The 12,756-nt window shown below is 37.9% G+C and overlaps 1 protein-coding gene across 1 annotated transcript in view; it reads left to right on the top strand.

Moving 5' to 3' along the window:
- The window catches only part of mtor (mechanistic target of rapamycin kinase), a 73,378-nt gene that overhangs the window by 36,813 nt on the left and 23,809 nt on the right, over window positions 1–12,756 (top strand). The window contains 2 exon segments of the mRNA XM_035536463.1: window positions 7,117–7,192; window positions 11,540–11,679. Of these exon segments, the coding sequence (XP_035392356.1) occupies window positions 7,117–7,192; window positions 11,540–11,679 (216 nt within the window).

The following is a 12,756-nucleotide window of genomic DNA, read 5'->3' as shown; positions in this document are numbered from 1 at the left end:
TATGGCATTTGGCAGACGCTCTTATCTAGAGTGACTTACAAAAGTGCTTTGTCATTTAATCATAGATAATATATTATGTGATTCAAAGCAGAAGAAATTAAGGGATGTGTGGACATGAGTAGAGCACTTTGTTTCGAAAGATATGGCATCTTGATGCGCGTTGCCCTCTTAAATTGGTGGAACTAAAAGTATGCTACAGTGGACCGGCCTGCAGGCCAGCAGCTGACTGTAAAATTGCCACAAGGGGAAGAAACAGATTTTTAAAATGACATTGATTCTTCAGTAGTTTCTAGGTGCATCTCTTTTGAAATATGTGATCTACTGATTCACACGATGTGCTTCTGTACTAGTCTGTGCATCTGGTGAAAATATTTGCATTTATTTATTTTAGTTTATAACAGTGTCACATCCATGTTTTGGACATTTTGTGTCTCCATACAAGTTTCTAAGGGGAATGTGAGCACTGCTGGTGTGGTGCTGATTATGCGGGATGGACGCCAGCCAGATACAGCTCATTCGTCCTCCAGCGAATGTACCCAGAACAACGGGCACGAAGAGGCATCGAGAGAGAGAGAGAGCGCAAGAAAGAGAGAATTCTTGAACCATTTCAGTCCTTGTTTGTTTTTAATTGTTTGGCTTCGGCGGAGGGATGCGGTTTCCTTCAAAAGGGCAATATGTGCATGACTACAGCCTCAGGAATGGAAAGATTTAGGTAAAAAGAAATCCCTGTATGAGGCCTGCTTGACATCAGAGTTGAAGCTGAGAGTCTTGTGCCAGTTAAAAGATTATTAGTTATTAATATTGGTATTGGCCACAATAAGGTGCTAATTATCAGCTATCGTATCAACCCAAGAAATTCAGTACTGTTGTATCCCTAACTAATGTGTGCTGCATACTTAACTGTAACAAATGATCTCAAAGAGATGTACTTTGGTGAACCTGTGTAGAATAATGTCTCGTAGCTATTAATGTAGCAGTCCAAATTACTTAATGAAAGGTTGTTGTTTTTTTTTTTACCCAGTCAGATGTCAAATGTACACTGCTGCTGGAAGAAACAAGACCAAAGGTTAAACTCTAATGAGAGTGCACGTCTGTCTCCCAGTGTAAATGTTAGCTCTCATCTGGGCTCCGATTCTAAAGTGTTGCCCAGTGGAACATCTCTGTGACAGGGATGTCACAGATGGACATCTGTTCAGCAATAAAACTCAGAGCCAGAGTTGACCTCTGAGTGGGAGTTCTGCGAAACAAAGGAACAGTGGTGGCTCTTCACGGCTAAACAAAGACTCTCTCTTCATTTCTCCTCACGCTTTTCCACCATATGGGATTGAGGATACTTTAGCGAACTCAGTGCCCCCAAAATTGAAAAAGGATTCTAAAATGTTGTATGATTAAAGATGTTGCAAGTATTTGTTTTTCTCCTGTTCAGTAGATATCATCTTACTTAAAATATCTTTTTACACACTGTTGTTGTAGATCATGTTTGAGTCTCTTGGTGTTGATCCGTGCAAATTAACCTAACAGCTGACTGTGCTCTCTGTCAGGCTAATCAAGCTTGGTAGGCTTTGAATGTTTTTCAGAACATTCCAAATGAATAGCTTGGTTTTCAGAAGTGGGAGGTTAAAATATGGTTGGATGAAGTGATTTTATCATTACTGGATTGTTCCCTGGGGTATAGATGGATTGTTCCCTGGGCTAGTTGCCTAAACCTGATATAATGTTTAATTACAAAAGCATACAGTTACAAATGGATTTTATTTTCTTTTTGCCACAAATAATAATCAAATAATCAAAATCATTAGAACAAAAAGATTTTTTGACCCAAAAAATTCAAAGTCAGGTTAATACAGTTGTGGTTATTGGACTGTACTCTGATAATTTATTACTGTAATTCTTTGACAGAACAAGTGGTCTGTTAAGGGATTTCTTTATCTGTCTACAAATGCCTTTTCAGGTCAGGGATCTTTGGACTATATTCCATTTAGTAATCTCCATCTAATTATCCTATAATTAATCACTTTTTGTTCTTCAGCCTTATGGTACTCTTGACATTTTACATGACAGAAGTTTTTCACTTTCTGCCAGTGCTTTTCATGTCTTTTCTGTCAGTAGCCAACTAATGGAAATTTCTCCCATGTTCATTAATTCAGACCAGCATACTTTATCGGGTGTCCGTAAAATAACCTTTCTTTCTGGAATTCTATTGATTGCAATCAGGCTGTGGTTCCAGTACTTTTACCTGCCATGAGTGTGAAGCTTGGCAAAAAAGCAATGTCAGATACATGCAGAGTCTTGCTTTCATCAGCACACCCCATACAGCTGAAGCTTTTGACAGGGCTTATTCAGGATTAGTTCATCTGTATAATCAGAAGTCAACCAAAAACCAATGGAAAAAATTGTGGTTTCTCATCAGGCAGGGCAGAGAAGTGTTGTTTGAAGTGCTGGGTTTTAAACTGAGCAGCCTCAAGTTATTACCACAGTGAGCCGTATTCTCACTCAGATACAGTACCGGGTTTGATTTTCAAAATAATTTTATTGCCTCACATTTACCAGCCAAACCTTAACAAATGGGATATTTTCCCATTTTTGTATTGTAGTGAATATGCACTCTTGTTCTTGCGTCTCATTCAGGTTTGTGAGACTTCTCGCCTCTGCCCCTCATCTGAGTCAGCACATTTACACATTGTCATTGGGGTCCAGCAAGCCCCCAGCTCCTCGCTCTTTTCATAGGTTATTAGCACACTACCATTGTACTGTGCTCTCAGGGCTATGGTCAGACTGAATTTCCAGTTAATACTGGTAAAGTATACCTATTAAAATATGTTCTGAGGTTCTGGGCTGCTGCTGGCTGTGATGTCAGGTTAGGCAGCTGCAGGTGGGTTTCCACTTTCTTTGGAAGAGGATGCTCCAGGGAGGTGTTCTTTCAATAAAAAATTGTTAGTGTTGGATGCTACTGTATTATTAAACCCACTGTTTCATTACATAACACTTTGATGATAAATGACATGCTATTTGTGCAGAATTTGCATGCAAAGAATAAGGACAAAATGCATTGGCTCATACTTTGCTGAAAACAAATCCAGCAACTGGAATCCTCAGTAGCATACAAATCAAATAAGAACAGATATGGGTATACTTTTCAAAATTAGTCAGTTGGGGTTTCATTTAATTGCTTAGTTACTGATGCAGTTTATTTTAAAAGAAAACATTATTTCTTACATTCATTTATTATTAGAAAATCATAGTTTAGCACTGTAAACATTATATGTATAACAATTAAAAAAAACAAAACTTCTCAGCATATTGGGACTAAGAAAATCTGTTTAAAAAACAAACAAAGAAAAAATTCTTTCCTGTATCCTGTTTCCGACATGTCTAAGCGAGAAAAAGATGTTGTATAATTTGGTATAATGAATGCAGTATTGTGTTACTTACCAGCAGTATGCAAGTTCTGTGCTTTTTCCAATAAATTGTGGAATTTTTTTCCATTGATAATCGCTTCTCATGAAACACTGATCATGTAAAATGAACTGAGTCATACCTTTATGATTTGTTCCATTTTAAGCCTAAATTGAAGAACGTTATGAAATTTACCTCTTCAAAATCACCTCTTAAAATTGCACATTGAAAAGCAGTTATGGGACTCAGAGCATAATCACTAAAGTCATAGATTTTCTAATGAAGTACCTTTAGTACTGTATTTTTTTTTAACACCACTACTTTGAGTTCAAATAATGCTTTTTTTTTTCCCCTCACCAGACAACATTCAGACCATGTCTTAAAGACCATGCCAGTCTGGGTGCAGGGCTATAATTGAGGATGCTATCTGACTTTCAACGAGGGACGGGTCATTTGAGCTCACAGCTGTGTACAGCACTATGGGCCAAATGGCAGGAGTCAGAGTGCTAGGCCTGTCCCCTGGATCCCCCACAACCATCATTTATAGCCCTTATATATCCTCTAATCTATTGCTGGCCTTTGGACCCGTGTGTTCCAAAGCACTTGCATATTATGAAGTGTTCATTCAGCTCCCCTCACCTGGTTTGTCTGAGATGTCTCCAAGTGTAGTTGTAATAGCTTGGCAGACTGTTGTAGCCAGCAGATATGTCAGTAGAGTAAAATGTGAAGACTGGCACAGTTGATCCACCTTGAGTTGTAAACCATAAGTAAAACCAAATGTTGTCAGCGTCTTTAAAACCCATAACATGCAGTGTTATGTAACATAATTCGATATCAGCTGTCAATCTCCTATACTGTCTTTACTTAGTAGTAAAAATATGGGTTTCAGGCTGGCAACCTGAAGGACCGGTTGCAATTACAAGTGTGAGAAATGAAGAGGTCATTAGATTGTGAACAGTCAGCTAGTGTTCCCATAAAGTAGAATTCTGAGGTTGTTCCCCATGTGGACTTTGATATTGGTTGAGGTTGAGGGAATTGGCAGAAAAGGGTTATGATGGAAGCTGTGGAAAAAAACTCATCCTGCCCATCGGTTTTTTAAATACAATTTCCTTCTTAACCTAAGCGATTATAGCCTGTTTCCTTGTGGGTTTTATATATCATCTTAACTCAAATCTTTGTTCTCTCTCTCTCTCTAGTCTCCCCAGGTGCCTCACTATCTTTTTCTCCCTTCCTCCTGCCTGTTTCTGTCCATGCTTTTCTATTCATCACTTATTTTTTATCACACAACCAGGACAGATGTTTATACTCATCTTTGAGAGATTGAAGCTTTCAACTGGTTTGATATCCAGATGTGGTGGACCATTGATGAAATCTCATGTCCTCATCTCTTTTAAGTTCTCTTTGATGTGTGGCTATGAAACAGTGATTAGAAATAATAGATTGGGCATTACTCCAAACACAGTATGAGGTAGGCTGCTAAGATCGTTATACTTTTTTATAGATTAGCTGACTTGAAGGGTGACTTTAGTTCCCTGTTATCTTGCCCCTGGCTTTTCAGCTTTCTGCTTTTTCAGTCACAAAGAAGGTTATCTGATTTTTATGTTATGCCCATTTGTATTCTTTCTGAAATATTTACTGAAGAGTGCGGTCAAGATGACCAGTCTTCTGTGTTTACCCTCTCAGTTTATGAAACACATCCTTCTGATGAGTGGTCTTACTTTCATGCAAGTTCCATATGACGCCTGTCTCATTCATATTGTGTTGTACATTATGTATGCATAGTTTTATGAGCTTGGCCAGACAGGCTATCCTTGTGGAAACACAGAGGAGAGAGTTCCTGACTGACAAATGATTAGGTCCTGTTGACAGGGATAGTTAATCTGTGGCATTACTGCTGCACCTAAGATGTTTTCTATAACAGTAAAGAGACTGTCCTTGCAGTATTTGCAAGCTGAGAAATGTAATATTCCAATATTCCAGCTTTTTGCATAGGTCATTGTACAAGTTTTATTGGTACATTATACGTTTTACATTATACAAACAAAAGAGCCCTTAACAAATGCACGATGCAATGACACTGGGAATATGGGAATATTCATTGAGGAAGCATACTGGCTCTTTGTTCAAGAAAGCTAGACCCACAATCTGTGGCTTATAAAACCAGCAGACTTTCTGAATGTATTCTTTGAATTCCAAGTGGTCTTCTTAGACGATACAGCATTTTATTAGATGATTGTGTTCTGTTCAGAGGGTTTATCTTCATTTTCAAAATGGGTCATTGTAAACCTGTTTTAACTTAAGAAAAATAGTAATATATGTGCCAATTACATTTGAATAATAATGAGAAATGTTCAAATGGCACTTTATCTTCATATATGATTTAAGTTTTCTTTTGCTTGATCAAATAAAAGAATGTAAGGAATACCCAGAACATTGGTTATTAAGAATTAAATTATTTATTGGATTTTTATAAATATTTTAGTGATTTTTACATTTTAAATTATTTCCCCAAATTACATTAAACATCCAGAGAGAAACAAACACCATCATTGTGAAATCATCTTCACAGTTTTGTCAAAACATTAGATCACATTTTGAAAGCAAGAAATCCAGACAATTTCAGACAGTTAAAACACCTTTTCCCACAACTTTGTTTGCTCAAAAGAAAATAAGATTTTTTTCTCAGAACTTTAATGGTCTTTGCCTCTCTCCTGCATGGGGCACCTGAATGAGACTGGCTTCAGGGGTCTCATGCATCTATGTGTAGACCGCTCTCTTAAGTATAGATTTCTCTCTGTAACAACTGTCAAGCTTCTCACCTCCTATACTTGTAACCCCTACAGACACATTAAAAATGCTACAGTTTTGCAGATGTACAAGCAGACATGGGGTTTGTAGTTGAGGAAAATGCATCCTTGCATTGCACGTGAGTGTTTCCAGATGGGGAGGTTTCAAATAAGTGTTAAAGGGATCGAGGACATGACAGAAACGGACGATAGTTCATTTATCTCATAAAGCTGACAGGTACTAGCTCCTCATTCCTGGGCCTCACCAGTCCAAGTTCTTATTCTTTCTTCTTATTATTATTTTCAAAGCATCTGATCTTCTACAGAAGAACTGAAAACAAAATTGTTCATTTAAGCAATGATGAGGCACATAAGGCACTATGACTGCAATCATTTTGCAGTCCGGTTTGACTCTGTGAATAATGGAAATGTGGCTTGGCAGCAGGTCTGATAAACCTCTCACACAAGGATGGACAGCCAGACAGTTAATCCAAGATGTGTATGTTTTATTTAAAGTGTTCTCAAGAAATTTGCAATACAAATTCCCAACAGGTTTGTGTACATATTTAATTAACCCTAATCAAGACCAGCATTCTTTATAATTGTGTAATCAGGCAGTCACTATTGCTACGATGCATGTATACCCACGGTCAGCCCAGGAAATCTTGCAGAGGTTTCAGACTCTACTGAGGTCTGAAGGCCTCTGGACTGGTTTTTCACAGTACAGTTCTTGCTCTCCACATTTAGAGTCTAGCCCCGTCACCCATGCAGTGGAGGTGCCGTCTGGAAATCGTTTCTTCCATGTCTAGAGTTTTGATTGTTGTGTATGGCTGACCTCAGCTACCATCCGTCAAGCCCAGCAGCAACTCTCAGGTGCTTGGGAGTGTTGACGGGCTCGCACTCAACCACGCTCTTGTCTTTTACTTTTTCACAGCATCAACAACAAGCTGCAGCAGCCAGAGGCCGCATCAGGGGTGCTGGAGTACGCCATGAAGCACTTCGGCGAGCTGGTGAGAGCTCTTCTCCATTCCTGTCCACGTATTTGCACCCATCTCATTTCTGTGTTCAGGGCATAAGTTCCACAGCCACCTTTTTAAAAAAAAAATGCTCAGAAGAGTTTTGCCCACTTAGTATGACTTGTGGCACATATCAGGAACTGCAGTATTACAGGGCTGTCAAAAAATTAAGATACTAATTATTGGTGTAATGAGGCCAGACCTGAAGTGAATTATTTTTTTGTAAATAAATATTATATTTAATAATATCCTGACATTAGAGCTAATATTTAACCTCCCATTTTATATGAGGTTTCTCTTAGTTCTGATCCTAGACTCCTGGATCAGTTCAGTGAAATTTCTATCGAGTTAAAAGAGGTTGTCTTGCCGTCCTCCTCAAATTCTTATGATATTTCACTGTAAGTAATGAACTTACTTACAATTAAATGGTGAACTTACTTAATTTCTCTGGCCATGTCCCAGAGTGCCTTAAAGTTCAATTTATTCTCAAGAAATATGGTCTTGACCCAACTCTAAGCATTTTAGACATACTGCAAAATTATCTTTTATTTGCAAAATCTTGGAGTAAATAGCGGTCTCTAACTTGTTTAGAAATTGAAAGCACACACACATTGAAGTTTCAATCTGGTTTCTATAAGAAACAGCACAGATGGCTCTGCTAAAAACTTTTAAATGTTGAGTCTGCTGACTCTGGTCAGGCCTCAGTATTGGTATTATTGGATCATAGTACAGCATTTGACAGGATTGCGCACAGTACTCTTAATCGGTCTTAAGAAATGGATTTAGAAAAGCAACAGCTTTAAAGTGGTTTTAGTTTTATCAAATAGAAAATGTTAGTATCAGATGGCGAAAAAAGGTCCACCCTGGCTAAATTTACTTAACCATATTTTATCTCCTCCATATATGCTCTTGCTTGAGGATTTAATTATACATTTTCATATTACTTTTCATTTTTATGCAGAGTACATAGTTACATCTATCTATCTATGAAGCAAACTGACTTCTGTAGAGTATCCAATCTACTGGACTGCATTGCAGCTATAAAGGACTGGTTATATAGTAACTTTTTAAAGTTAATTGAGGACAAGACGGAATTCCTGATTAATGGCCACAGTGCTCTCTCAAAAGCTCTTGGTCCACTAGCACTAAAAGTCAATCCTTCTCCAAAAAATGTGGTTGTTATTTTTACTCTCAGTTAAGTTTCTCAATGCATATAAAGAAACTTATTCAATCATGTTTTTTTTTCCCCAAAATTAATATTTTGTTATTATTGCAGGATTCACAGAGAGTTGTTCATGCATTTGTGTCATCTCATTTGGATTACTGTAATCCTTTGTCATGCCTTTGTCAAGTGACATTGAAAAAGCTCCAGCTGACTAAAAACTCAGCCACATTAGTCCAGTGCTGGCCACACTTCACTGGCTATCAGAGAGGTATAAGATCAATTTTAAATGACTGGTTCACACTTATCAGGCACTGGAAAGGGAAGCACCGGGATGTATTTGTGACCTGCTAGTGCCTTATGATAGTGAACGATTACCAAAGTACTCAAATCAGGAGTTCTTGGAGGGTCACGAGGACAAAACTGAAGTGGAAGGGTGATTATGAAATAGTCTCCACTCTTGTATAAGACTTCCATATTCCTTGGCCTCTGTTAATTAATTGCACAAAATCCACTTGTGGTCTTTCAAGGGTGATGATTACAGGTTGTTAGTTTACTGCAGGCGTTTTCTCTGTTTTTGTGTTTTATTGCTTTTAACTTTATAGCTTTGTCTGAGAGTAGTGCTATATAAATACAATTGATTGAGATGCTCTTTGGTGATGACATTATACATGCAAGTTTTCAGGAACCTTTCTTATGATCTATGAGAAAGTATAAAAAGTGTACAAAATATACAGAATGGCCTAAGAATATATTGAGGCATTTCGACACTGGGACCCAGTATTTTCAGTTGTTATGCTTGTGGTAGAAAAAGTAGCAAAATGCGATAGATCTGGACAAGAGGCAGGTATTTGACTGAGATCCATTTATTTGTAGGAAGCTTCTGTTTTGGTGATGGAGGTGGGACATTTTTTAACATCCAGGTGTTGTTTCTTCTTAGACCACCTCATGGTGTCCACAGCGATGCAGTCCAGATATGAAATAACACCAATAAACAAAGATATGCATTGAAAGACTGCAGCTATTTTCCACATCTGTGGCATAATCCAGCAGATAGGACATCTCTCTTAAGACGTGATTGCTTCTGCATGCTACCTAATTGTTTCAAGACCAATTGTACAAAATTTGTACTCGTGTGCGTCGGTTACAAGGAGAGCTGGCTTGAGGTGCTGATAGCAAGACAGACTTGTGCTCTTCAAGAAGCATAAACCTTGAGTTATCTTAGAGTGGGCATTTGGAAGCACATTGCAAGACGGCACAGCATAAAAAGGCACGTTTACAGCGGCTTCTTTTTGTGTCTTTAAAATGAACTTTCTGCAGTGACTAAATCGAGCTGCAGCCTGCTGATCTTACATGAGACCATTGCCACATGATGCATCTCTGAAATCGAATGTGTCCTCTTTCACTATTACACTCTGGGCAACAAAATGTAAACTTTTTTTGTTTGTTTGTTTCACAAACTAAAATACATGGAACGTCATGGTGCTTTTTACTCTGAAAACAGTTTTTAGAAACTTTCTATCATGCGTGGTTTTTAAGTGACAGGGCAATTAAGTTTTGCATTAGGTATACATTACTTATTCATAAATAGAGCTGTTATTACACTACAAAAAGGTACTTATAAATTATGCAGTGTATGATATTTGAGTATATTTGGCCTCAGGAACATTCTTCAGTGTCCAGCAATAGTCTGCCATCATGGGGGGGGAGAGAATCCGCTTTCCTTCATAATACTTTTCCATACTTTATGTAATGACGTGCAAGTATAACTGTACACCAAAATAACTATGGGCGATGGTGAAATTCTGAAAACATATTTACATTCAGTGTGCAAAAATACATAATAAACAGGTATTTTTTTGTTGACTAGTGTTATCTAGTAATTATCCAGTCTCCACAGCCCAGTGTGTCACTTTCCAGCTTCTCGTAAACCGGCGTCTGGTAGTTGGCACTTGATCAAGTCTGAGTGCATCTAATGTGCTTCTCTGTAAATCAAGTAAATGCTTCCAGAGAACATTATGTGAGGGGTGAATGGTTGGTGACGCTTAGCTAAAGACCCCATTGAGCTGAACCTTTTCTTTCCCTCTGGGCGTTTTTCTTACCTTGTCAGTAAGCAGACCGCAAAAGGTCATGTCAAAATTCCCCTGTAGGTCAGTTTCCAGAAAAGCACCAGGACTATAAATTTCGGAACATGTTTACGACATTTAGCATGAAAATGTTACATTATGGATGAAAGTGATAACCTACATGCCACTCTATGATTTTATTTTATTTTTTTAGGGAGTCGAGGTTGAGGAGTCTCAAAAAGTGCTGTTAAATTGAATAGAGAAGATGGAGAGAGATGTAATATGGAATGACTACTAGTGTAGTTGTATATTTCATATTGGATATGTGCAGTATCAGTTTTGTAAAAGTGTCACCAAAATATATTCGCATTGTAAAGATGTTAATTGAGTGTTGAACATGATGCCTTTTATCGTCATCACCTTTAAGCTTTAAATTGAATGCTTGTCATCCATACTTCTAAAAATGAACCCTCTGCTGGCCGTGCTAATGTCTGCGTCTATAAACGCGTGTTTGTTTATCTGGGAATACCCTGTTAACACCATATAAATCCAAGACCCAGTGCCGCCAGATTGAAAACCTCCCAGTGAGAGCCCTTCTGATTTATTTTACCTTTGCTTTAAGAAAATAACAAGAGAGCATCAGACTTTAGGCCGATTTGTGGGCTGAGGCCTGTTGAGCTGTGGGGGGCTCATGCTGAATCAGGAGCTCTGTGCAGTCTTTCTGGACAGTGCGCATGGGCTTCTATAAACAAACCGCTTCTTCAAGCAAACCACTTTCAATTACCATAGGAAGCAACCACACCCACTGGCTTCAAGATTGCACCTACTGCTTCATTATTCTGTGCGTTCAAGAAGTTGTACTTTTGAATTCTAAACAAGTCTGCTATGATTTAATTTGAACCTGAGTCTGTTTTGAAAGTTAAATTTCTGAATGTTATTTTTCACATTCATTTATATAAATTTTGTGGTATCAGTCACTCAATATGCAATGTGAAAAATGTACTAAAAATATTTCTAGTTAAGTTTATATGCAGCTCCTATAGGGATATTGTGACTAGTCAATCACAGGCTTTTATGTTTATTTTACCACATTACCTCATTCATCCCTTTTAGGAGATCCAGGCCACATGGTATGAAAAGCTGCACGAATGGGAAGATGCTCTTGTCGCCTATGATAAGAAGATTGACATGAACAAGGAGGACCCAGAGCTTATTCTGGGCCGCATGCGCTGTTTAGAGGCTTTGGGTGAATGGTAGGTGCACACATCAACTTACTACATAAAAGCGGCTTTACAATCACAGATATGAAGGGTAGTGGTTAATAACGCAACTTGAAATAGGTGTATAGGCTAAGTTTCTGGTATCTTGTATGTGATTTTGTAAGTATCCTATCTTGTTTCTTGTTCAGAGAATTTGTTTTGACAGTTTTTATTTAATTATAGATTAATTAATTGATTTGGGGTAATGTACATTTGTCCATTTATGTATGTATGTATTTATTTATTTATTTACTTACATATTTACTTATTTATTAATGACAAGTAATTTTAGAAAAGATTATGCAATTTTTGTTTTACTTGCAATAAGTTTCTTGTCTTGTTCAGAAAACAAGATAAATGACTATTCTGCTTATTATAGCACTATCATAGCACAACCTATTCTTTACCCATCATCCCCTGACATGTCAATGTGTTCAGACCTTGTTTAGCATTCAATTGCCGCAATCAACAGCAAGATTATTTGAGTGTGAATGAGTTTTTAAAAAAGCCAGGAAATGGGGTTATAGATTCTCTTTGTCTGTGAACGCTTCATTCCTAGAAATGGCGCATGATAGAATGGCCAGAGTGGCTGGGCATAAGAAATTGGGGAAAAAATGTTGACCACTTCCAGTGAGCAGCATGTGTTTGCTGGGAAGCACGGTGGGACGGTGTGTACGGTGAAGTTGGACGCACTTAGACGCACTCGCGTGCCACCTTCAGAATTTTTCTAAGAAGGCGTCTAGGAGTAGTCTGATACTGATCGGGGAACCGTCAGGTCGGCAAAGAACCAGCTTGTATTTTTTTAGGATATTAAGGAATACCTTACAGCAATGTTGAATCCAGATCTTTGAAGTTGGACACCATATGATTAAAAACTGGAGAGGATAATAAGTTACCCTTGTGGAAAATAAGAATAGTTTTGATCATAACGTGAAAATATGAATCTGGTTCAGTGTCACTACGTACCTGTAATTGCTACCAAAATCACAAATGGTTCCATCAGTTCTCTCTCTTCTCAAATTTTATTTGAAAAGTGTCAAATATTTTACTTTTGCCAACCATTAAAATAGC

The sequence above is a fragment of the Electrophorus electricus genome, chromosome 18, assembly GCF_013358815.1.
Source record: "Electrophorus electricus isolate fEleEle1 chromosome 18, fEleEle1.pri, whole genome shotgun sequence".
In the NCBI taxonomy this organism is placed as follows: Eukaryota; Metazoa; Chordata; class Actinopteri; order Gymnotiformes; family Gymnotidae; genus Electrophorus; species Electrophorus electricus.
Note: the sequence above shows the minus strand (reverse complement) of the source record. Positions and strands in the feature narration are given on the sequence as shown.